Genomic DNA, 26,203 nt, shown 5'->3' with positions numbered 1-26,203 from the left:
GTTTCTGTTTATCCGTGTTCGAAAACAAAACAAAGCATTATGGAAACGATGATTTCACAATTTACTTCACACGTGCCGACTGTTGCTTTGTATAATGAGCTTACACCAGAAACAACAACAACAATGGCAGCTGTTTACCAGTTTCAGTAGTTTTGTTAGCAGTTCTTGCTCCAGTTACAAGTGTGCAGCTAAATGTAGCAGGACAGCTCCACATTTTAAACATTGACCGAAGCTTGACTTGACCAATTTGACTTGGAACACATTATTCTTCTCTGGTGTTTGGTGGATTGTGGAACATAGACTATTTCCTCACCTACTGGCCCAGCAAGCTCGTTTGAGTGTTTGTTATCTGCAGTAGTTTAGACAAGGCCTTTGTCTGTAGTGATGTGCTAATTTTAGAGTTCCACTAACAGGCCAGTTTGCCTGAAAGAGGAAATAGAAATGCATTTGTACACTTGTGGTCAATCATGTTGCAACCTTAAAAAACGAATTTGAAAAAAACATTTATTAAAATATATATTATTAGTTCTAATTTTCATCACAAGACTCTTTAATTACATTCAGCATAGCAGGTAACATGTTAAGTTACTGCCATTACAATCAAAGTAGCCTATTAATACAAACATATCAAATAATGAATATGGTCTGAGGCAGCTTTTAATTCTGAGATGTCACAAAGTCTGAATCACTTGTAATAACAGATTTTTACTCAGGTGTTGTTTTGGGTGTAAAGCTGACAACATCATAGGGGCTTTACTCTTCTTCTTGGGGCTGATGTGTCTGAATCTGTGAGTAGAGAGCATCTCTGTTGTTGGGGAGTTGAATGCTGCTATAGTGACTATCATCCCCCTCTACTGGTTGAGCCGAGATGTCGTCGTACACATGATCTCGGTTTATCTGAAGAAGAGACAAGAGAAACATCTTTATTTACTATTTCTTTGTATTTAAAATTCTCTTAATAAAATTAACAGATTCCAAACCGAGGTCAAATGAATGGGAGGGTTCACTATAGCTGCATTTGCCTGGAATAACTCTTGATGTATATTAAATTAAAAACTGAATTGTACTGAGAAAATTAAACATGATTTATGTAGAGTATTGTTAAATATAACATTCATGGAACATATGGGACAATGCATCTCTGTTTCATTAGAACAATGGTTGAAGCTGCTGTTTGGACTCAGTTGAACTCTCTGAATAGTTGAGGACGTTTGTCTAATGGAAGAAACTGTTAAAATTCTTTGCTTTACCTCCTCCAAGTTGACAGAGGTTTCAGTTCTAGGAGACTGGATGGAAGTCTTCTTTCTTCTAGAGAGTGAAATGAATAGGTGAAGCCAGGTTGGTGTGAAAGAGAAGGTGAAAGTCATCGTTTTGAAGCAGAGCACAGTGATGCTCACCTGATCCAGAAGAAGACGATGATGGGTATTACAATCAGGAGAAGAACAATAATTCCTATGGCTGCTTGAGTCGTTTTTCTTCTTCTGTGGACAGTGAGCATCTTTTGATGAGAGCTCTTTTGGAGCATTTTAACTTTGCAGGAGTAGTTTCCTTCATGTTCACTGCTGACGGGGTCTAGAACCAGGTACTTGCTTTGTGTTTTTGTCAGATTCAGAGGTTGATTGTTCAAGTACCAAATGTAGTTCATGTTGTCTGTCAGAGGACAACTGGTTCTGCAGGTCAGCGTGACTCTCTGCCCCTCGGTCACCTCCTCAGAAGGACTAAACTTCACTCTCAGATCTGAAAGATGAGATTGGTCAGTTGATAAAGACGTTCCTGAACAAGTGTCTTCTAAAACAACCCAAATAAGCAAGAAGGGTAAATGTTATTAGTTTGTTGAATTAGTTGCCTTATTATTATCAATAGAAACTCTCTATAGAAAGTAATCAGGTATTTAATCTAAATACTGAACCTACCTGTGACGACCAAAGTCACCCCAGGAGCAGCCGCCCATTTCCCTCCATCACTTCCTATTCTGAATATGTATTCTGCTGAGTCATTCTTCTTTAGTTTATTGATTGTCAGGATGTGGCGGTTCATCACTTCATGAAACTTAATACGATCTGTATTCGTTATCAGCTCTTCACCAGCCGCCAAATCACTTCGCCAATCCTTATACCACAATAAAGAATTCGCTTGCTGGTTCTTTGGATAAGAGTATTCACTGGAGATGTTCACTGAGGAACCTTGCAGAGCACAGATCCTCCTGTTGACATAATTCACTGTGATGCAGTTTAGATCCTGAATACCTGAAACAGAGATTTTAAACAAAATCATTACATTACATGTCATTTAGCTGACGCTTTTGTCCAAAGCGACTCAAATCTTTAGTACACTCAACATTTTATGAGGGGCCATTTAGGGGTTCAGTGTCTTGCCAAGGACACTTTGGCATGCATATGGGGAAGATTGGGAAATGACCTGGCCACCTTCTTGTTGGAGAACAGCAACTCTACCCTGTTGGCCACACCGCTCCAAATCATCAACAGTTTATCTTTATCCATTTTACAGGCTCCATTTTATAACTCAAAGCTTTTATGAATTATAACAGAGCAATAACATAATAATATATAAATATACTTACAGACCTCATCTGAGAACAAGTTCTCTACAGCACAGGAGTAAGAGGTAAGAGAGGAGATGGGAACTGGTTGTAGTGCCTCCTCCAATTGTCTGTTTTTGTACCATGTGATGTTTTGAGCTTCAGTCTGTGGACAGCTGGTGTTACAGGCCAGTTTGACAAACGCACTTTCTTTAGTCTTTTGAACATGAACTTGTATTTCTGTTGAGAGAGAATAAAACAACAAACTGCTTCTCACCACTTCATCTCTGCCACGTTAATCGAGATGTGCTAATAACTTGAGTGACCAAATAGTTACTGGATAATCCCTGCCACATAATGATGAGTGAAAATCCATCCATGCTTTCTTTAGTTAATTTGTACACATACACACACACACGTTTCCATTCTTGACCACTTCATGCCTAACCTTAACCCAACCAGAACTCATATCTCATGGTCCCTAACCAGGACCTCAGTATGACGGGCTTCAACGTGTAAGGTAACTAACGATCTCTGGTGAAACACTGTAGATCTTTTAAATTGTGAAAACATTATTTAAAGGATTGAGACGTATGGGGTTGGGAGTGTGTTTGTGTGTAGTTATTTGTGAAACTTCACCTCTGGGATATGTGATGGAGCACGGCTCATCTTCTGGTCTCTGCTGATTTGAGCACATTCTGCCTTCAGCATAGGTCACAGTGAAGCAGGCTGATGTGAGAGAAGCTGGACCAAAGAAAATCAACATTCTGTGGTGAACAGCTTTTCACAAGCTTAAGAATTCAAGGCAGCAGGATACGGAGCCACATGTTGTCACTCACCCACTGAGACTTCAGGGGCTCTGAGATGCTTGTAGCCTTTGACAGCACAGGAGTATGTGACTGATTCCTCGCTGCTGATTAGCTCCTGGTACCAAGGAGACAAGTCCTCATAGAGAAACTCTGTGTTCTTGTACCAGATATAGACCACGGGTCTTTCAGTCAGAGGACAACTGCTGCTGCACATCAGTGACACTGTCTTTTCTCCTGTGGCAGGAAACACCTTCACCTGCAGGTCTGAGAGGATGTTGAATAAAACAAGAATTAATGCACTGATGTTAATTTTTTAGTAATAAATTAATAATAAATAACTTTTCCACTGTACCTGCAACATCGAGTTGAATTTCTTTCCCCTGGCATTTTGTGTGTTTGTCATTAACGTCACTACAACAGTAAGTGTTTTTATCACTCTCTCTCAGATCATTGATTGTCATCGTGAAGTTGCTCTCTTCAGATATGATCACATGTTTTCCATCTGCAACGATCTGATCTGGAACCTCCTTCTTGCCCTCCCAGCGAACACTGAACCATTTCCTGCTTGAATCGGGAAGTTGAGCTGAGCAGTGTAGATCCACTGATGAATTTTTTAAGGCACAGATGCTGTTTGCTCCAACCCCTTTAACAGAAAAGAATTTTTAAAGTTCTTAACTTCTAGGAGATTAATTGTATATAATAATTACTTTTGTAAATAACAATTTGCTGTAATATATGTGAAGAGCAGAATCTGAGAAAACATTTTAGGTTTCATCTTTTTTTCTTTTACTCAATCTACAATTGACTAATATTTTGATAAACATTAAATTTCTTATGGTTCAGTTAAGATTCACAGTAAGTGTTGTAGAAATAAATGATCATTCTTACCTGAGATGTACAGGAACAAACCCATGAACACACATTCAGCTCCTGCCGACAACATGGTGTTGTCTTCAGCTTCTCAACAGAAAGTATGACTTTAAAAGAAAGCTCATCAAAATATAAATTTTAAATGGTAACAACCATTACAAAAGTAAAAATAAAAGAGAAAATAAAAAACTGAAGTCAGAATGATCTGCTTGTCTGTGTGAGACGGTTTGTCAGATTTCAACTTGGAAAAAATTGCTTCCTCATGAAAAGAGTTCTATGCGTTTCCTGTTGTATGTGATTCGCCTGCCAACGTTCTAGATTGTGTAACTGTGGCTTCTCGATAATGACAGTAACGTCAGTAAAGAGTTCGCTTGCAGCAGTGTTTTCACAACTTTAACACCATGTACATCATAACCACAAACTCAGAAGTTTCATTTGTAAGCAGCATGTGGGAGCCTGGCTATGCAAAAGCAGACAGCGGGTACACAAACCGGAAAAAGAGCAGTCAGAAGCAGGGGTTGTGGTGAATATAATATATGAGGTTTATTTATAAGTTGAGGGGAAAAGGGAGGAAGGCGCACAAAGGTAACTCAGCACACTTCACCGGACTGGCAGTTAGCGTCTGGGATTCCGTCGGGCTCTTCCTGGTCCAACGAGAGAGAGTCAGCAATTAATCCTCCTCATTCACAAACATTCAATAATTCACTCCACCTGTGAGGGACAATCAGAGCCACCTGGGGGGGAGGAGTTCCCTTGATGATCCTCTCGAGTAGTACCGCCAATCTAACACCACGCCCCTTAGCTTCCTCTGCCTGGCTGTCCTCAGCCATGTGGGGCACTGCTCACCGGCTGGGTCCTCACGAGCATTAGTCTCTTATTAATCACGGAAGTGTTGTTGGGACCTGGTATTTGTGAACTACAGTTCGGCCTCTATGGTTCATCAAATCCTATCCAAGTCTTTCTGTGTTCGGGAGACAAGCAGAGCCTGAAGAACTCAGTCTCCCAGGGTGCTTCAACGTCACACAGAGGTGTGAAATTCGACCTTTCAACCACTATTGGTCACTCTGGGTCCCATGACCCATGAGGTCACCAGGACAATATAAGCAAAGTACCCTCTCTTCTTCCTTATTCGACTCAACTCCTTCTACTCTACTCTCTGAGAGGAGCTCACCTCTCTTTCTGCACAACTTCCATGGTGGAGAGTTGCAGGTCTCCAGCTCACCCAGCAAGGGAAACCTCCTCCCTACCCTAGCTCTACCAACCTTCAAGCAGGCCTGCCTGGAGCAGACTGCTGAAACCTTCCAAAAGTCAGCGTCTCGAGAGCCTGCCTAAAGCCTGAAACATGCTTCTGCGAATGCGTCTGCGTCTTTTCACGCCGCTGTGGCGCAAGACTCGTTTTCATTCATGCTTCCCCAACCGTTGCGCGTCTTACAAAGCAATTCCACGCCAGAACACTAGGCGGAGTAATGCTTTTTGTCGAAGACGACCTTAGAGACGCCTTCTTTCTTCTTCGTCGATTGTTTATTTACATAGCCACTGCGGCTCCTCGTAGCCTTTTTCTGGCGGACAAATCCGCCAGTCAGTGACAGGTTATACAAGTGATCATACTATCGGATATCTTCTGCCAAGTGCTCTTCTATTTTGTCCATATTCGTTCTTCTAAATCTTCCGTGATTTCTGCCGGTATAATAGGGCATGAAACCGGAAATGCAGCTGCAGAAGGGATGTAGAGCAGACCAATCACAGCCTTGCGGGCTGAGTGAGCTTGCGGAGCTTTGCCGTAAATTTTAGAAAAGGGGGTCGACACCCGTCAGCACGTAAGGAGGGATACATAAGCACGTAAGGGACCCGGAAGGGCTCTTGCGCTTACGGTGAAAACGCAGAAGCATGTTTCAGGCTTAAGAACTTCAACACAAGAGCTGCATCACACAGCAGAACCACAAACACAGGAGTCACAAACCAGCAAGACGACTTCACTGGACTTCAAACAGCACATCAACCTGTTTTCCCTTTTCATGAACTGGTAACACAACTGGACCTAATAATTATTCTAGGCTAAGCAAACACTGTTTATTCGATTCTTTGTGATGTTGATGTATTTGATTTGTGTTGCTGTGATATTTTGGATACAAGTTATTTGAAAGATATTGTTAGTTTTGTTATGCTCTTCACAGTCTTTCTTTGCATGCAACTAGCTACTTTCCATATCCTGGCACCAACACACACACACACACACCAACACACATACACACACACATCTCCCCACACACCTCTCTGACCCCTGCTAAATGTCGTAAACATACCAGAGGTGATGGTTTTTTGCCTTCATAGTGGTCAGCTGCCATTTTGAAAGCACACTCACTCTCACAGACACACACACGCATAGTCACATACACACCTTTATATAGAGTTAGTACACCTTTAGTAGTTATGGGTGCCTAGAGGTGCAGGCAGCACTAGGCAGTGCATTGCATGGCGCAACGCTTCTCCTCCCACAAATTTTGTCGCACATTCACAAGACCTACAAATATACCTGTGGAATTACGTGGAATTATTGGTGTGCTATTATTCCGATTTTTGATTCGTCCCCCGGTTCGCACAAAAATCGCGATAACGTGGCCAAAAACGTACAATAGGACGCAAGCTCGCTCTACCAAAAGAGCGAGAGGCTGAAAATCTGTGTTTTTAGACCCTTTTTTTGTCACTCAAACTGCTCTCAAATACCCAAACAGAGGTCCTCAGACATGATTTTTAGATATTTGAGGTGGTGAGATTGTTTCCTTCGCAGACATGTCACTCTCATTTTTCGGACCTGTGCTTATATGCGCATCGAAAAATCAAGGAATTATTTCCGGATCCTTCTCCCATTGGAGCCCCATGTTAATTCTGAAGATTTTTCTGAAAAGAGTAAAACTGAAAAATTAAACGTAAATCGCTCCCACGGCTCAATATCTCAGCTCTCATGAATACAAAATATCTGGTTGTAGTGTAAACTCTTGTGATTCTCAAAATGTTTTCATTTTCCAGATAGGACTTAAAGTTTTTGAGTAACAAGTATTTGTTTGATGACGGTGCTAGAGTGTGGAAATAAATCTGCTCTATTGAAGTCAATGTACTTTTTCGGAGGACAATCTTTGTAATGAGAAGTATGTTTCTAAACTGCTCGCATGGCCTCATTTTTTTACTCTAAACAATAATATAGATATGTACTTGTTTGTCCAAACCTTGTGATTCTCACGGTGTTTTCATTTCTTAGATAGGAGTTATAGATTTTGAATTAGAGCATTTTGTTCGGGACGTTCTCCTGAGGTCTGACGTCTCCCTCTCTCACGTCGCACCTGTCGTAATCAGCGAGTCACACACACACACACACACACACACACACACACACACACACACACACACGCAGAGGGAGGGGGGCCAGAGGGGGAGGGGGGACAGTGAGATCTATTTTTAGACTTCACAGGTGTTAATCAACACAGCAGGTAGTGCATTCAGAGGAGCAGAGGGACAGTTACTCAACATGGCGTGTTCCAGTCCTAATGTTGGTAAGATACAAACATTGATTTTTTTCTTTGTCTTTCAGGGGGGGAACTGTTGTACTGCAATGTGATTGGCTCTACATCAGATTCCTGTATTAGTGTGTATGAAGTGACAATGATAGCGCCACCTGGTGGTCGGTGTGAAAATTAAGTTTAAGCAATCGTCCCCAAAATCCTGTCACATGATCAGAGCCCTGTCCTGAAGAGATCTATGAGTGTGTATGCAGTGTTAGTGGTAGCGCCACCTACTGATCAAGTCTGTCGCTCTCTCTTTTATACCAGCCAGTTTCTCTCTCTCTCTCTGGGTCTGTCTATCTCTCTCTTAAAGCAGCCAGTCTGTTTCTCTCTCTCTCTCTCTTTCTCTCTCTCTCTCTCTTTCTATTTTATACAAGCCAATCTCTCTCTCTCTGTCCCGCTCTCTCTCTGGGTCTATCTCTCTGGGTCTCTCTCTCTGTCTCTCTCTCTCAAATTGACACAGTCTGTCTCTCTCCCCCCCAAAAAAAGCGTCTCTTTTCGAGCCGGCAAATTCTAGGCACCCATTCGAAATTTCTCGACAGGAGAATAAATGTTTTCTTTAACAAATGTTGCATAATTGTGAATTTTGCTCACCTCTACACTGTCAAGAACTCTTCATCCTTTAACTTTGCTCACTATTTATATGTTAATTTTAGTTATGGTTATTCATTTAATTGTTAATAAGAGTTCCAAATTTGTAGTGAGTACCTTTATGGAACTTTATCAATTGATATGCTATTTTATCCCTTCCTTTGAAGGGTGGTGCCCCGAGGTAACTTTAATCAATTAAATTGATTATTTAATGTTAACATTTTTTATATTAATATTCAAAACAAATCTGATTCACATTTATTGAAAGCCCAAAGGCACATCAAGTACTGGTGTCATCTTTAATGCATTAATTGCACAACAGTTTATTGGATGTAACATTATAAACCTAGAGTTCCATCTCCCATTCCCTTTTAACAAATTTATTTGCTGTTGCTAACTGTCAGGTGTGTTGGTTTATCCTAAATATGAGAAGATGAGCCGAACTCGGTTTGTTCAATCAAGTATTTATTTAGAAAGCAATGAAAGGTATCAATCAGCAAAGCAATGGGCATCCAACAAGTCGTATCAGAACACGAGACCCATCAGAACGCATCAAACAGCCGGCGCCTGTCTATTTCATAACAGTAGATCTTGGTTCTTCCTCCTCGAAAGTGCGCAGGCGTAGGCCATCCTCTTGGTATTGGAATAAGGAAGTGACAAGGAGCCACTCCCAAGGCCTTGACATAATGTTGACAAACGCTGTTTGAGGAACCAGCCGAGAATGTTGTCCATGCAAAAAAATAAATCCTCTGTGTTTTGGCCTCTCATCTAAATGCAAATTACTTTTTAACTCACTGATATAGAGATTTTTACAAACACTTTCCAATAGTGCAGATTTTTGCAGAACATGGTTTCTGTTTTTCCGTTTGTAAAAACAAAAAAAAGCATTTGGGAAATGATGATGTGACAGTTTACTTCACACATGCAGACTGTTGCTTTGTGTAATGAGCATACACCAGAAACAACAACAACAATGGCAGCTGTTTACCAGTTTCAGTAGTTTTTGTTGCAGTTCTTGCTCCAGTTACAAGTGTGCAGCTAAATGTAGCAGCACAGCTCCACATTTCAAACATTGACCGGAGCTTGACATGACCAATTTGACTTGGAACACATAATTTTCCTCTGGTGTTTGGTGGATTGCGGATCATAAACTTTTTCGCCACCTACTGGCCAAGCAAGCTTGGTAGGTGAGTGGTTGTTATCTGCAATAGTTTAGACAAGGCCTTTGTCTGTAGTGATGTGCTAATATTAGAGTTCCACTAACAGGCCAGTTTGCCTGAAAGAGGAAATAGAAATGCATGTGTAGACTTGTTGTCAATCATGTTGCAACTTAAAAAAAAGAATTTGAAAAAAACATTTATTAAAATATATATTATTAGTTCTAATTTTCATCACAAGACTCTTTAATTACATTCAGCATAGCAGGTAACATGTTAAGTTACTGCCATTACAATCAAAATAGCCTATTAACACAAACATATAAAATAATGAATATGGTCTTAGGTAGCTTTTAATTCTGAGATGTCACAAAGTCTGAATCACTTGTAATAACAGATTTTTACTCAGGTGTTGTTTTGGGTGTAAAGCTGACAACGTCATAGGGGCTTTGCTCTTCTTCTTGGGGCTGATGTGGCTGGATCTGTGAGTAGAGAGCATCTCTGTAGTTGGGGAGTTGAACGCTGCTATAGAGAATATCATCCTCCTCTACTGGTTGAGCTGAGATATCGTCGTACTCATGATCTGGGCTTATCTGATGAAGCGACAAGAGAAACATTTTTATTCACTATTTCTGTGTATTTAAAATTCTCTTAATAAAATTATCAGATTCCAAACTGAGGTCAAATGAATGGGAGGGTTCAATATAGTTGCATTTGCCTGGAATAACTCTTTATGTAAATACAATTAAAAACTGAATTGTATTGAGAAAATAAAACATGATTTATGTAGAGTATTGTTAAATGTTACATTCATGGAACATATGGGACAATGCATCTCTGTTTCATTAGAACAATGGTTGAAGCTGCTGTTTGGACTCAGTTGAACTCTCTGAATAGATGAGGACGTTTGTCTAATGGAAGAAACTGTTAAAATTCTCTGCTTTACCTCCTCCAAGTTGACAGAGGTTTCAGTAGGAGACTGGATGGAAGTCTTCTTTCTTCTAGAGAGTGAAATGAATAGGTGAAGATAGGTTAGTGTGAAAGAGAATGTGAAAGTCATTGTTTTGAAGCAGAGCACAGTGATGCTCACCTGATCCAGAAGAAGATGGAGGTGGGTATTACAACCAGGAGAAGAGCAACATATCCTATGGCTGTTTGAGTCTGATTGATTTTACTGTGGACAGTGAGCATCTTTTGATGAGAGCTCTTTTGGAGCATTTTAACTTTGCAGGAGTAGTTTCCTTCATGTTCACTGCTGACGGGGTCTAGAACCAGGTACTTGCTTTGTGTTTTTGTCAGAGGTTGATTGTTCAAGTACCAAATGTAGTTCATGTTATCCGTCAGAGGACAACTGGTTCTGCAGGTCAGCGTGACTCTCTGCCCCTCGGTCACCTCCTCAGAAGGACTAAACTTCACTCTCAGACCTGAAAGATGAGATTGGTCAGTTGATAAAGACGTTCCTGAACAAGTGTCTTCTAAAATAACCCAAATAAGCAAGAAGGGTAAATGGAATTAGTTTGTTGAATTAGCTGCCTTATTATTATCAATAGTAACTCTCTATAGAAAGTATGCAGGTATTTAATCTAAATACTGAACCTACCTGTGATGACCAAAGTCACCCCAGGAACAGCCGCCCATTTCCCTGCATCACTTCCTATTCTGAATATGTATTCTGCTGAGTCATTCTTGTTCAGTTTATTGATTGTCAGGATGTGGCGGTTCATCAGTTCATGAAACTTAATACGATCTGTATTCGTTATCAGCTCTTCACCAGCCGCCAAATCACTTCTCCTATTCTTATACCACGATTTATACTTCGGCTGCTGGAAGTGAGGATGTGAGTATTCACTGGAGATGTTCACTGAGGAACCTTGCAGAGCACAGATCCTCCTGTTGACATAATTCACTGTGAAGCAGTTTAGATCCTGAATACCTGAAACAGAGATTTTAAACAAAATCATTACATTACATGTCATTTAGCTGACGCTTTTGTCCAAAATATTCAGCTAAGTGTAAATTTTAAGTACACTCAACTTTTTTATGAGGGGCCATTTAGGGGTTCACTATCTTGCCAAGGACACTTTGGCATGCATATGGGGAAGAGTGGGAATTGAACTGGCAACCTTCTTGTTGGAGAACGGCAACTCTACCCCCTTGGCCACTTCGCCCCAAATCATCAAACAGTTTATCTTTATCCATTTTACAGGCTCTTGACTCAAAGCTTTTATGAATTATAACAGAGCATAACATAATAATATATAAATATACTTACAGACCTCATCTGAGATCAAGTGCTCTACAGCACAGGAGTAAGAGGCACGAGAGGTGATGAGAACTGGTTGTAGTGCCTCCTCCAATTGTCTGTTTTTGTACCATGTGATAGTTTGAGCTTCCGTCTGTGGACAGCTGGTGTTACAGGCCAGTTTGACATGCGCCTTGAATTCAGTCTTTTGAACATGAACTTGTATTTCTGTTGGGAGAGAATAAAACAACAAACTGCTTCTCACCACTTCATCTCTGCCACGTTAATCGAGATGGGCTAATATAACTTGAGCGACCAAATAGTTACTGGATAATCCCTGCCACATAATGATGAGTGAAAATCCATCTATGCTTTCTTTAGTTAATTTGTACACATACATACACACACGTTTCCATTCTTGAACAATTCATGCCTAACCTTAACCCAACCAGAACTCATATCTCATGGTCTCTAACCAGGACCTCAGTATGACCGGGCTTCAACGTGTAAGGTAACTAGCGATCTCTGGTGAAACACTGTAGATCTTTTAAATTGTGAAAACATTATTTAAAGGATTGAGACGTATGGGGTTGGGAGTGTGTTTGTGTGTAATTATTTGTGAAACTTCACCTCTGGGATATGTGATGGAGCACGGCTCATCTTCTGGTCTCTGCTGATTTGAGCACATTCTGCCTTTAGCATAGGTCACAGTGAAGCAGGCTGATGTGAGAGAATCTGGACAAAAGAAAAACAACATTCTGTGGTGAACAGTTTTTCACAAGCTTTACAATTCAAGGCAGCAGGATACGGAGCCACATGTTGTCACTCACCCACTGAGACTTCAGGGGCTCTGAGATGCTTGTAGCCTTTGACAGCACAGGAGTATGTGACTGATTCCTCGCTGCTGATTAGCTCCTGGTACCAAGGAGACAAGTCCTCATAGAGAAACTCTGTGTTCTTGTACCAGATATAGACCACAGGTCTTTCAGTCAGAGGACAACTGCTGCTGCACATCAGTGACACTGTCTTTTCTCCTGTGGCAGGAAACACCTTCACCTGCAGGTCTGAGATGATGTTGAATAAAACAAGAATTAATGCACTGATGCTAATTTCACATTAATAAATTTATAATAAATAACTGAACAACTGTACCTGCAACAAGGAGTTGAATTTCTTTCCCCTGGCATCTGTCATTAACGTCACTACAACAGTAAAAGTTTTTATCACTCTCTCTCAGATCATTGATCGTCATAGTGAAGTTGCTCTCTTCAGATATGTTCACACGTTTTTCGTCTGCAAAGATCTGATCTAGAACCTTCTTGTTGCCCTCCCCGCGAACAGTGAACCATTTCATGCTTGATGTGGGACGTAGAGCTGAGCAGTGTAGATCCACTGATGAACCTTTTAAGGCACAGATGCTGTTTGCTCCAACCCCTTTAACATAAAAGCATTTTTAAAGTTCTTAACTTCTAGACGATTAATTGTATATAATTGTTTTTGTAAATACCAATTTGCTGTAATATATGTGAAGAGCAGAATCTGAGAAAACATTTTTGGTTTCATCTTTTTTTCTTTTACTCAATCTACAATTGACTAATACGCTGATAAACATTTAAATTTCTCACGGTCCAGTTACGATTCACAGTTAGTGTTGTAAATAAACGATCATTCTTACCTGAGATGTACAGGAACAAACCCATGAACACACAATCAGCTCCTGCCGACAACATGGCCAGTGTTGTCTTCAGCTTCTCACAAAAAGTATGACTTTTTATGTAAGCTCATTAAAAATTATGATTTTAAATGATAAAAATCTATCAGAGAGAAAAAGAAAGACTGAAGTCAGAATGGTCTGTGTGAGACGGTTTGTCAGATTTCAACTTGGAAAAAATTGCTTCCTCATGAAAAGAGTTCTATGCGTTTCCTGTTGTATGTGATTCGCCTGCCAACGTTCTAGATTGTGTAACTGTGGCTTCTCGATAATGACAGTAACGTCAGTAAAGAGTTCGCTTGCAGCAGTGTTTTCACAACTTTAACACCATGTACATCATAACCACAAACTCAGAAGTTTCATTTGTAAGCAGCATGTGGGAGCCTGGCTATGCAAAAGCAGACAGTGGGTACACAAACCGGAAAAAGAGCAGTCAGAAGCAGGGGTTGTGGTGAATATAATATATGAGGTTTATTTATAAGTTGAGGGGAAAAGGGAGGAAGGCGCACAAAGGTAACTCAGCACACTTCACCGGACTGGCAGTTAGCGTCTGGGATTCCGTCGGGCTCTTCCTGGTCCAACGAGAGAGAGTCAGCAATTAATCCTCCTCATTCACAAACATTCAATAATTCACTCCACCTGTGAGGGACAATCAGAGCCACCTGGGGGGGAGGAGTTCCCTTGATGATCCTCTCGAGTAGTACCGCCAATCTAACACCACGCCCCTTAGCTTCCTCTGCCTGGCTGTCCTCAGCCATGTGGGGCACTGCTCACCGGCTGGGTCCTCACAAGCATTAGTCTCTTATTAATCACGGAAGTGTTGTTGGGATCTGGTATTTGTGAACTACAGTTCGGCCTCTATGGTTCATCAAATCCAATCCAAGTCTTTCTGTGTTCGGGAGACAACCAGAGCCTGAAGAACTCAGTCTCCCAGGGTGCTTCAACGTCACACAGAGGTGTGAAATTCGACCTTTCAACCACTATTGGTCACTCTGGGTCCCATGACCCATGAGGTCACCAGGCCAATATAAGCAAAGTACCCTCTCTTCTTCCTTATTCGACTCAACTCCTTCTACTCTACTCTCTCAGAGGAGCTCACCTCTCTTTCTGCACAACTTCAATGGAGGGGAGTTGCAGGTCTCCAGCTCACACAGCAAGGGAAACCTCCTCCCTACCCAAGCTCTACCAACCTTCAAGCAGGCCTGCATGGAGCAGACTGCTGAAACCTTCCAAAAGGTAGCGACTCGAGAGCCTGCCTAAGAACTTCAACACAAGAGCTGCATCACACAGCAGAACCACAAACACAGGAGTCACAAACCAGCAAGACGACTTCACTGGACTTCAAACATCACTTCAACCTGTCATCCCTTTTCATGAACTGGTAACACAACTGGACCTAATAATTATTCTAGGCTAAGCAAACACTGTTTATTCGATTCTTTGTGATGTTGATGCATTTGATTTGTGTTGCTGTGATATTTTGGATACAAGTTATTTGAAAGATATTGTTAGTTTTGTTATGCTCTTCACAGTCTTTCTTTGCATGCAACTAGCTACTTTCCATAACCTGGCACCAACACACACACACACACAAACACACATACACACACATCTCCCCCCACACCTCTCTGACCCCTGCTAAATGTCGTAAACATACCAGAGGTGATGGCTTATTGCCTTCATAGTGGTCAGCTGCCATTTCGAAAGCACACTCACTCTCACAGACACACACGCATACTCACATACACACCTTTATATATAGTTAGTACACCTTTAGTAGTTTGTGTTTTTATACTTTTATTATCGCCATAATAAATGTTTTCTATAACAAATGTTGCATAATTGTGAATTTTGCTCACCTCTACACTGTCAAGAACTCTTCATCCTTTAACTTTGCTCACTATTTATATGTTAATTTTAGTTATGGTTATTCATTTAATTGTTAATAAGAGTTCCAAATTTGTAGTGAGTACCTTTATGGAACTTTATCAACAGATATGCTATCTTATCCCTTCCTTTGAAGGGTGGTGCCCCGAGGTAACTTTAATCAATTAAATTGATTATTTAATGTTAACATTTTTTATATTAATATTCAAAACAAATCTGATTCACATTTATTGAAAGCCCAAAGGCACATCAAGTACTGGTGTCATCTTTAATGCATTAATTGCACAACAGTTTATTGGATGTAACATAGTAAACCTAGAGTTCCTTCTCCCATTGCCTTTTAACAAATGTATTTGCTGTTGCTAACTGTCAGGCGTGTTGGTTTATCCTAAATATGAGAAGATGAGCCGAACTCGGTTTGATCAATCAAGTATTTATTTAGAAAGCAATGAAAGGTATCAATCAGCAAATCAATGGGCATCCAACAAGTCGCATCAGAACACGAGACCCATCAGAACGCATCAAACAGCCGGCGCCTGTCTATTTCATAACAGTAGATCTTGGTTCTTCCTCCTCGAAAGTGCGCAGGCGTAGGCCATCCTCTTGGTATTGGAATAAGGAAGTGACAAGGAGCCACTCCCAAGGCCTTGACACATTTGATGGCATGTGGGCCAATGGCGTTGACAATTGGAGAAAAGATTATTGTGTTCTTGCTATATCAAAACAATATTCTGTTTGTACAGACATTCAAAACAATTTAACCAAAACAACGAAACACATTCTGGCGCTAACACATTCTAATTTCAAGATTAAATACTTGGAAGGAAAAGGTTATTTATTAATCATTTGTATAGAAGGCATTATATCTGGCTCAAACTGCTTCTATCTTTATTCATTTAGAGTTCAGTCAGAGAGAGACTATAGGTTAAATATTGAAATCCTAACAAACCCTCTTTTCACACCTTTTAATGGTGTGAACCACTTACTTGGGATTTCCATGTACCCACAACCTCCATCCCATCCAGTGCAAACCCGTCCTCATCCTCATCATCATCATCGTCAGCGTCACCTTCGTCCTCAGCATCAGCATCATCAGATCAGCTGGGTGGATGAGGCATGTTTTCCTCCATCAGAGCCATGGTGATGAGTCTATTTAGCAATTTCAAAGTCTGCAGCCATGTCTTGTCATGGTGCGTAGGGTGGAGAGGGCTCCAGCCACTCAGCCACCAGGGGCGGTTTGGTTTGGAAAAAATGAATTTCAAGAAATTCCTATCATAGTGCACAAATCGGTTCTGTGTGACCATAATGGATGTAATTGGAAAGCTGTTCAGATATCAGCTCCTGTCAGATCTGCTCCAAAAACAAAATTATCATGACGTCAGTGCGATTTCTGTTTTAGTCCATTTGTTCTAGTGGGGTTTAAGAGTCAATGATCTGGATCTTAGCCTTGTGAAGTTCCTTTTGTGGAATTGATACTCGCCGTTTGTCAGGTTGGAAGAGGTGCAGTTGTCACTGAATGGGAGTGGGTTGTGGAGACATGGAGCCCAGATTCCAGAGTTTGAAAGGAAACAAACACAAAAGTGATTAATATACTGAGTTGCGTAACTGAGTTTAAAGTTGATTATATAAACTTATATTTGCAAAGGAAAATAAACAATTAATCAAAACAAGACATACAGGTAGACCCTTCTTTTGTGGTCAACAATTTCTTTAAAATTTTGAGGAGTAGTAGCCAAATAAGTGGACAATAGAAATAAAAGATTCAAAAAGTGGCAGAAGAGTGACAGAAATCTTTGGCATTTCATAAAATATTTAATGATGAACAAGCTGAATTTCAATAAGCAGCAGATTGGTCAGTGTTTGAGTATTTGTGTTCAAACCATTTTCCAAAAGTCATCGACTGCTTCATTACATGATATCACATACAGAGGACAAATGTGTGAGACAGCTGAAACAAACAAAACAAAGTTAATAAAAGTCATTCTGCCACACTTTCCTTCAAGATAAAATAAAAACAAAAAACATAAGTAGAGCTTAACATCTTTCAAATTAAGAGTATTGGATGTTAAGATAATTGGTGAAACAAAACATCAAAAGTTAAACATATAAACGAACAAACAAACAAACCAACACCCAAGCCTCCTTATTATCTCAACACCAGTGTCAAGCTGTAAGGATTCTGGCCTTCCCCAGATGGCTTTCCGACTCCCAAACACTCTTATCTCCCTCCTTTCATTCTGTTGTGCACGTACAAAATCTTTCTATCCCACATCTCTTCCACTACTTTCTTTACCACTCAAGATTTACATTCTATTATCCTATTAGAGCAAGATATTACTGAATTGAAACCTCTCGCTCTTACAGATCTTTCTCCTTCCTAACCCTAACTTTATCTTTCTAGTCTTACTTCATCTCTCAAACCTTCAGTCAACATTCTTTCACTTTCTTTGGCAAGTCCTTTACACATATACCCTCACATCCATACATATAACATACATTCAAATGGCAGGCATATATCGCCTCTAGTCTATTTTTGTATTATTTCTGTCTCTCTCAGTCAGACATTTCCCTCTCTGTCTCAGTCAGCAAGCTGACCTTGACTATTTTATTCATACTAGTTCGTTCAGAAAGAACTCCCTATATTATATAATCAATATTAATTTATAGTAATTTCCTCTTCCAAAGTCTTTATTCGTAACAGCCTTCTGTTATTTGTGCCCAATTGAAAATACGTTGTGTCTGACTATTAAAGCTCCTCTCTCGTAAGACCAGGCCAACCCCTACCTCCAGAATCACAATCATATTTGTATGATCTCGGCGTCTGAAATTTAGGACCGATTTAAGCAACGGTGGTTCTGGCTAGTCAAGCACCTCACTTTTGTGTAGGCTGCTCAACTTCCTCCAGAATCCCACACTAACTAACTTAGTTTGCAGAGATGCAACATTTGCTAAAGTCGTCTTTCTTCTTTTAGTCCCGATCACCGGTGTGTCTCTTCTCCAATCTGAATTAGTTTTAAGGATTCGTGCGTCACAGACTTACCCACCAGGGTCAACTCCTATTGGTCACTCTGGTCCAAGACCTGTGAGGTCACCGGGGCCAATATAAGGAGAGGTCTCCCCAAGATCTTCCTCTTTCTACAATCCTTCGAAGGCCAGCAGGCTGTCCAGCCTCTCTTCTCCTACATCGCCAAGGGGGGGGGGCCTGGCTGATCCAGCTTCCTTCTCTATCCAACCCACAACCGGAGGTCAGAGGTGCAGCTCCCCTGCCCACACTCTTCAAGGAAATCTCCTCGCCCTTCAAGCTCTACCAAACTCCTCGTAGCGACGCGATGTCCTGCAGGAAAACTTCAACCAGCATCTGAGCACACCGCTCGACAGAATCATGAATGCAGAACTCTACGACCACAAAGCCAGGAGACGTCACAGAACTGCAAACTGAACAGCAACTTCTTTTCCTCTTTCCCTCGGACTGGTAACATAAACTGGGCTTAATAATTATACATGCTAAGCAAGACTGTTTACTCAATTCTGTGTGTTTACAAGTTTGATATATGCTGTGATGTTGTAGGCATAAGTTAAATGAACGTTAATGGCAGTTAGGCTCGCCACAGGCTTGGTCCCTGACTATCATTATCTGATTAACATACACACAGACACGCATAGCATCTCACCTAGTTAAACCTTCCCCCTGTGCCGTAAAGCGACCTCAGAAGAAGGGGGGGGGGGGGGGGGGCTCTTATCTTAGGGACCATTCTTTAAAGCATGCTAATTTACATTCACAAACACACTCACACACCTCCTAGTTAGTTAGTTTGATTGTTTAGTAATTTGTGTTTTTATACTTTATTATGTTCATAATAAATGTTCTCCTTTCACAAATGATTTGTCATTAATATGGCATAAGTGAATTTTGCCAACCGTTACACTGCTCAGAACTCCATAACCTTCAATACTCATTATATAATCTTTAATGGTAAAATATTGAGATTTGTAATTGAACTAGATCTAAATGAGACTGATCTTAATCAATAACTTGGCTATCTTTTCCCTTCTATGAAGGATGGTGCCCCGCGAGAACTTTAACCAGTTAAAGTTATGATTTAATATTAATATTTTAAATATTAATGCTTTATATTTTATTTTGATTACCAAATTTATTGAGTGCCTAAAGGCACACCATTCTATGGTAACTCTTTTTAAGCACTATTGCACAACAATGTCAAAGCACCGTGTCCAGTTAATTATCCAGACGGTGGCGGCCACCAGATTGTAGTTTGTTCCACCACATTTTCATAATCAACCAAACCACTTTTACGCTTCTTTATTATTATAACATGGAATCTCTAGATTGGTGTTTTGCCACATTGATGTATTGTATCATTTTGTGTCGTGCAATTTGCAGCACTATTTGCCATGTGCTTGCACCATCATCCCTAAAGTTTTTACCCTCCACGCAGTCAGTCAGACCTCAGTTTCAGCTGCAGTTGTGTGCTTGTTTGCTGTCACCTGGAATTAACCATATATTCATTGAATTAAGTTTGTGGGAGACTTCCTGTGTGTATTCTTCCTAAGGCCACCTCCCACCCCTCCACAAAATGTCATGGTGTCAGTTCAGTTGTTTTTGTGTAATCCTGCTAATTAACAAACTCAAACACTGATGATTTATGGCGTTTATTCGTTGAGATTTCGATTGTTGTTTCTATTTACATTAAGAAAATTTAAAGGTTTAAGGTCCGTTGTTTCTGTTTTTTTGAACACTTAACTCAATTTGAAATTAAAATGTTTTTTACACTTCCTTTCTTTCGTTTCTGTAAGAATAATAACATAATGTTGGAGAGCTCTGTTTGACGAACAAGCTGAGAATGTTGTCCATGCTAATGCTGATATTTTGCTCAATGACATTCTCCTCTGTGTTTGAGCCTCTCATCTAAATGCAAACTGCATTTTGACTCACTAATACAGATATTAACACAAACGCCTTCCTATAGTGCAGATTTTAGCAGAACCTGGTTTCTGTTTATCCGTGTTCGAAAACAAAACAAATTATTTTTGAAACGATGATGCCGACTTTTGCTCTGTGTCATGAGCATACACCAGAAACAACAACAACAATGGCAGCTGTTGAACTGTGTCAGTAGTTTTGTTAGCAGTTCTTGGTCCAGTTACACTTGTGCAGCTAAATGTAGCAGGACAGCTCCACATTTCAAACATTGACCGGAGCTTGACTTGACCAATTTGACTTGGAACACATTATTCTTCTCTGGTGTTTGGTGGATTGTTATCGTAGACTTTTTCGCCACCTACTGGCCAAGCAAGTGCATTTGAGTGTTTGTTGTCTGCAGTAGTTTAGACAAGGCGTTTGTCTGTAGTGATGTGCACATTTTAGAGTTCCACTAACAGGCCAGTTTGCCTGAAAGAGGAAATAGAAATGCATTTGTAGACTTGTGGTCAATCAAGTTGAAATACAAAAACGAATGTGAAAAAAACATTTATTCAAATATATATTTTTACTTCTCATTTTCATCACAAGACTCTTTAATTACATTCAGCATAGCAGGTAACATGTTAAGTTATTGCCATTACAATCAAAGTAGCCTATTAACACAAACATATAAAATAATGAATATGGTCTGAGGCAGCTTTTAATTCTGAGATGTCACAAAGTCTGAATCACTTGTAATAACAGATGTTTGCTCAGGTGTTGTTTTGGTTGTAAAGCTGACAACATCATAGGGGCTTTGCTCTTCTTCTTGGGGCTGATGTGGCTGAATCTGTGAGTAGAGAGCATCTCTGTTGTTGGGGAGTTGAATGCTGCTATAGTGAATATCATCCTCCTCTACTGGTTGAGCTGAGATGTCGTCGTACTCATGATCTGGGCTTATCTGATGAAGAAACAAGAGAAACATTTTTAGTAACTATTTCTGTGTATTTAAAATTCTCTTTATGAAATTAAAAGATTCCAAACTGAGGTCAAATGAATGGGAGGGTTCAATATAGCTGCATTTGCCTGGAATAACTCTTGATGTACATTAAATTAAAAACTGAATTGTACTGAGAAAATAAAACATGATTTATGTACAGTGTTGTTAAATATTACATTCATGGAACATATGGGACAATGGATCTCTGTTTCATTAGAACAAAGGTTGAAGCTGCTGTTTGGACTCAGTTGAACTCTCTGAATAGATGAGGACGTTTGTCTAATGGAAGAAACTGTTAAAATTCTCTGCTTTACCTCCTCCAAGTTGACAGAGGTTTCAGTTCTAGGAGACTGGATGGAAGTCTTCTTTCTTCTAGAGAGTGAAATGAATAGGTGAAGCCAGGTAAGTGTGAAAGAGAATGTGAAAGTCATTGTTTTGAAGCAGAGCACAGTGATGCTCACCTGATCCACAAGAAGACGATGATGGGTATTACAACCAGGAGAAGAGCAACATATCCTATGGCTGTTTGAGTCTCTTTGATTTTACTGTGGACAGTGAGCATCTTTTGATGAGAGCTCTTTTGGAGCATTTTAACTTTGCAGGAGTAGTTTCCTTCATGTTCACTGCTGACGGGGTCTAGAACCAGGTACTTGCTTAGTGTTTTTGTCAGATTCAGAGGTTGATTGTTCAAGTACCAAATGTAGTTCATGTTGTCCGTCAGAGGACAAATGGTTCTGCAGGTCAGCGTGACTCTCTGCCCCTCGGTCACCTCCTCAGAAGGACTAAACTTCACTCTCAGATCTGAAAGATGAGATTGGTCAGTTGATAAAGACGTTCCTGAACAAGTGTCTTCTAAAACAACCAAATATGCAAGAAGGGTAAATGTTGTTAGATTGTTGAATTAGTTGCATTATTATTATCGATAGTAACTCTCTATAAAAAGTAATCAGGTATTTAATCTAAATACTGAACCTACCTGTGACGACCAAAGTCACCCCAGGAGCAGCCGACCATCTCCCTGCATCACTTCCTATTCTGAATATGTATTCTGCTGAGTCATTCTTGTTCAGTTTATTGATTGTCAGGATGTAGCGGTTCATCACTTCATGAAACTTAATACGATCTGTATTCGTTATCAGTTCTTCACCAGCCGCCAAATCACTTCTCCTATTCTTATACCACAATAAAGAATTCGCTTGCTGGTGTTTTGGATAAGAGTATTCACTGGAGATGTTCACTGAGGAACCTCGCAGAGCACAGATCCTCCTGTCGACATAATTCACTGTGATGCAGTTTAGATCCTGAATACCTGAAACCGAGATTTTAAACACATCATTACATTACATGTCATTTAGCTGACGCTTTTGTCCAAAGCATCTAAAATTTTTTGTACACTCAACATTTTATGAGGGGCCATTTAGGGGTTCAGTATCTTGCCAAGGACACTATGGCATGCATATGGGGAAGAGTGGGAATTGAACCGGCAACCTTCTTGTTGGAGAACGGCAACTCTACCCCCTTGGCCACACCGCCCCAAATCATCAACAGTTTATCTTTATCCATTTTACAGGCTCTTGACTCAAAGCTTTTATGAATTATAACAGAGCAATAACATAATATATAAATATACTTACAGACCTCATCTGAGAACAAGTGCTCTACAGCACAGGAGTAAGAGGCACGAGAGGAGATGGGAACTGGTTGTGGTTCCTGCTCCAATCCTCTGTTTTTGTACCATGTGATGTTTTGAGCTTCGGTCTGTGGACAGCTGGTGTTACAGGCCAGTTTGACATGGTCTTTGTCTTCAGTCTTTTGAACATGAACTTGTATTTCTGTTGAGAGAGAATAAAAAAAAAACTGCTTCTCACCACTTCATCTCTGCCACGTTAATCGAGATGGGCTAACAACTTGAGTGACCAAATAGTTACTGGATAATCCCTGCCACGTAATGATGAGTGAAAATCCATCCATGCTTTCTTTAGTTAATTTGTACACACACACACACACACACACGTTTCCATTCTTGACCACTTCATGCCTAACCTTAACCAGACCAGAATTCATATCTCATGGTCCCTAACCAGGTCCTCAGTATGACCGGTCTTCAACGTGTAAGGTAACTGACGATCTCTGGTGAAACACTGTAGATCTTTTAAATGATGAAAACATAATTTAGACGTATGGGGTTGGGAGTGTGTTTGTGTGTAATTATTTGTGAAACTTCACCTCTGGGATATGTGATGGAGCACGGCTCATCTTCTGGTCTCTGCTGATTTGAGCACATTCTGCCTTTAGCATAGGTCACAGTGAAGCAGGCTGATGTGAGAGAATCTGGACAAAAGAAAAACAACATTCTGTGGTGAACAGTGTTTCACAAGCTTTACAATTTAAGGCAGCAGGATACGGAGCCACATGTTGTCACTCACCCACTGAGACTTCAGGGGCTCTGAGATGCTTGTAGCCTTTGACAGCACAGGAGTATGTGACTGATTCCTCGCTGCTGATTAGCTCCTGGTACCAAGGAGACAAGTCCTCATAGAGAAACTCTGTGTTCTTGTACCAGATATAGACCACAGGTCTTTCAGTCAGAGGACAACTGCTGCTGCAATTCAGTGACACTGTCTTTTCTCCTGTGGCAGGAAACACCTTCACCTGCAGGTCTGAGATGATGTTGAATAAAACAAGAATTAATGCACTGATGCTAATTTCACAGTAATAAATTTATAATAAATAACTGAACAACTGTACCTGCAACAAGGAGCTGAATGACTCTCCCCTGGCATCTGTCATTAACGTCACTACAACAGTAAAAGTTTGTATCACTCTCTCTCAGATCATTGATCGTCATAGTGAAGTTGCTCTCTTCAGATATGTTCACATGTTTTCCATCAACAACGATCTGATCTGGAACCTTCTTGTTGCCCTCCCCGCGAACAGTGAACCATTTCATACTTGATGTGGGACATTGAGCTGAGCAGTGTAGATCCACTGATGAACCTTTTACGGCACAGATGCTGTTTGCTCCTCCCCCTTTAACAGAAAAGCATTTTTAAAGTTCTTAACTTCTAGAAGATAAACTGTTTTCTTCAAATCAATCTACAATTGACTAATACGCTGATAAACATTTATATTTCTTACGGCTCAGTTCCGATTCACAGTTAGTGTTGTAGAAATAAACAATCATTCTTACCTGAGATGTACAGGAACAAACCCATGAACACACATTCTGCTCCTGACGACAACATGGCCAGTGTTGTCTTCAGCTTCTCAACAGGAAGTATGACTTTTTATGAAAGTAAAAATCTATCTCAGAGAAAATGAAAGACTGAAGTCAGATTGGTCTGCTTGTCTGTGTGAGACGGTTTGTCAGATCTCAACTTGTAAAAAAATCGCTTCCTCATAAAAAGAGCTCTATGCATTTCCTGTTTTGTGACTCAGTAAAACTTTGCCTTGCAGCAATGTTCTTACGACTTAAACACAATGTGCATGACGTCATAACCACAAACTTACAAGTTTAATTTGTGAGCACCAATAGTCTCTTAATAATCATGGAAGTGTATTGGATGTAACATAATAAACCTAGAGTTTCAGCTGCAGTTGTGTGCTTGTGTACCCGTCACTTGGAATATACTAGCACCATATATTGAATACATTTTGTTGGACACTTGCTGTGTGTATTCTTGTCATGGCTATCAGTTCATTTGCAGAGGTAGTTAACTTTAGGCTTCCTTTGCTGTAGTGCTAGATATAACAGTGCTAGGACCCAGGTATTGTGCAGGCAGGCAAATATCTGCATCTGTTTGTACAGTTTACCACGTTCACATGTCAAATCCATATTTCAAGGTGAACTCTAATCTAATCAAGAGGCAAAACAATAACATCTAGACTTAAGTTGAAGTTTGATAACGTCACAGTGATTTCTCAGAATCCGTTTCAAAAAGAGCTTTATGTCAACACACATATTGTACTTTGAGCCTTTAGAGCTCTCTGTTTTATGATTGTAACAGCATTCAAATATTATAGACAGATAATTTTATTTGTAGAACCTGTGTTAATGGGATAAATGCAACATTGACACTGTATGCTCCACCATCAGATCTTTAGCGGCTAAATGCAAAGCTATGCTAATGAGCATTTGGGATCGAGAAGATAAAACAAAATGACGCTATTATGAACAAGACATTTCAATTATGATGCTTATGCTAAAAGATTATTCCATTTCAGTAAAGTGTGAGTATGTTTAAAGGAAATGCTATGGGTTTTCGGGGGGGGGGGGGGGGTGTTACCTTCTCAGTAGCTGAGGTGCAGTCACACAGGAACAACCTCCCTCTCTGTTCCACTCTCTCTTTCCTGCTACAATCACACAAAGAGTCCACGTCAGCGTCCTGATTTGGAGTTAACACAACGCTTCCTCCTCCATCTGGAAGCCAGCCTGGCCTTCAGAGCACTGCCATGATGTCACCTCACTGTGAGTGTGTGTGTCACATGTTAACACACACAAACACTGGGTAAACACTATCTCCGTTACTTCCCTCCATTACCCCTCTTTAGACAGCAAAGCATTGTCTACAAGCCAAAATGACCACATCAGCAGCCCTCAGAATACACCCCACATCCTTCGCTCTCAACCCGGCGACAATGAGGGAGAAATCCTTCTTTTGGAAGAGGAGAGGGGGATTTCTCCTCTCTCCAGTTCCCAGCGTGGTAATAACGCCTGTGAGAGCTTTACTAATTGGCCTCTCAGTCTTTTGAAAGAGCAGCGAAAGAGCCCAACAAGCGAGGGTGAGAGGGGTTGAAAATGAGAGAGAGAGAGAGAGAGAGAGAGAGAGAGACTGGTGGACATGTTTGTGCATATGTGGTTTCCCCAAGTGTGTATGTATAGCATTTGTCTGGTCAGGTGAATTTGTGAATATAAGGCG

At 40.5% G+C, this 26,203-nt stretch overlaps 3 protein-coding genes across 4 annotated transcripts; all 3 read right to left on the bottom strand.

Moving 5' to 3' along the window:
- Positions 1-528: 528 nt before the first annotated feature.
- LOC133953478 (uncharacterized) lies at positions 529-4,291 on the bottom strand. Its single transcript, XM_062387401.1, has 9 exons — positions 4,237-4,291; positions 3,701-3,991; positions 3,379-3,612; positions 3,179-3,283; positions 2,582-2,779; positions 1,914-2,246; positions 1,398-1,737; positions 1,251-1,308; positions 529-897 (listed from the first exon to the last, which is right to left on the bottom strand). Exons 1-9 carry the CDS (start codon positions 4,289-4,291, stop codon positions 754-756), a joined length of 1,758 nt encoding a protein of 585 aa, XP_062243385.1. The 3' UTR covers positions 529-753.
- Positions 4,292-9,752: 5,461 nt separating this feature from the next.
- Positions 9,753-13,645, bottom strand: LOC133953676 (uncharacterized). The gene is made up of 9 exons (XM_062387719.1): positions 13,441-13,645; positions 12,918-13,199; positions 12,596-12,829; positions 12,396-12,500; positions 11,796-11,993; positions 11,124-11,456; positions 10,614-10,947; positions 10,470-10,524; positions 9,753-10,116 (listed from the first exon to the last, which is right to left on the bottom strand). The coding sequence occupies exons 1-9, from the start codon at positions 13,493-13,495 to the stop codon at positions 9,925-9,927; spliced, it is 1,788 nt and encodes a 595-aa protein (XP_062243703.1). The 5' UTR covers positions 13,496-13,645; the 3' UTR covers positions 9,753-9,924.
- Positions 13,646-20,838: 7,193 nt separating this feature from the next.
- On the bottom strand, positions 20,839-24,962 carry LOC133953670 (uncharacterized). Of its 2 annotated transcripts, XM_062387710.1 has the most exons (10): positions 24,475-24,953; positions 24,237-24,314; positions 24,033-24,082; positions 23,711-23,944; positions 23,511-23,615; positions 22,919-23,116; positions 22,261-22,593; positions 21,746-22,085; positions 21,599-21,656; positions 20,839-21,245 (listed from the first exon to the last, which is right to left on the bottom strand). In XM_062387710.1, exons 1-10 carry the CDS (start codon positions 24,507-24,509, stop codon positions 21,006-21,008), a joined length of 1,671 nt encoding a protein of 556 aa, XP_062243694.1. In that variant the 5' UTR covers positions 24,510-24,953; the 3' UTR covers positions 20,839-21,005. The 2 variants fall into 2 exon arrangements, with proteins under 2 accessions (XP_062243694.1, XP_062243693.1); XM_062387709.1 differs by having other exon boundaries at positions 24,033-24,314; positions 24,475-24,962.
- Between the last annotated feature and the right edge of the window lie 1,241 nt (positions 24,963-26,203).

This window comes from Platichthys flesus, chromosome 5, assembly GCF_949316205.1.
Source record: "Platichthys flesus chromosome 5, fPlaFle2.1, whole genome shotgun sequence".
Classification (NCBI taxonomy): domain Eukaryota; kingdom Metazoa; phylum Chordata; class Actinopteri; order Pleuronectiformes; family Pleuronectidae; genus Platichthys; species Platichthys flesus.
The sequence above is the reverse complement of the archived record's forward strand: the minus strand, read 5'-3'. Positions and strand labels throughout refer to the sequence as shown.

Coding starts and splice junctions, on each gene's coding strand:
- LOC133953676 (XM_062387719.1), bottom strand. CDS start 13,495: ATGTTGTCGGCAGGAGCTGATTGTGTGTTCATGGGTTTGTTCCTGTAC. Junction 13,200..13,440: donor TTTGTTCCTGTACATCTCAG/GTAAGAATGATC, acceptor TTTATGTTAAAG/GGGTTGGAGCAAACAGCATC. Junction 11,457..11,795: donor CTTGATCTCAGATGAGGTCT/GTAAGTATATTT, acceptor TCTCTGTTTCAG/GTATTCAGGATCTAAACTGC.
- LOC133953478 (XM_062387401.1), bottom strand. CDS start 4,291: ATGTTGTCGGCAGGAGCTGAATGTGTGTTCATGGGTTTGTTCCTGTAC. Junction 2,780..3,178: donor CTCCATCACATATCCCAGAG/GTGAAGTTTCAC, acceptor CTCTCTCAACAG/AAATACAAGTTCATGTTCAA. Junction 898..1,250: donor CCTCTGTCAACTTGGAGGAG/GTAAAGCAAAGA, acceptor TCTCTTCTTCAG/ATAAACCGAGATCATGTGTA.
- LOC133953670 (XM_062387709.1), bottom strand. CDS start 24,529: ATGTTGTCGTCAGGAGCAGAATGTGTGTTCATGGGTTTGTTCCTGTAC. Junction 22,086..22,260: donor GGTGACTTTGGTCGTCACAG/GTAGGTTCAGTA, acceptor CTCATCTTTCAG/ATCTGAGAGTGAAGTTTAGT. Junction 21,246..21,598: donor CCTCTGTCAACTTGGAGGAG/GTAAAGCAGAGA, acceptor TTTCTTCATCAG/ATAAGCCCAGATCATGAGTA.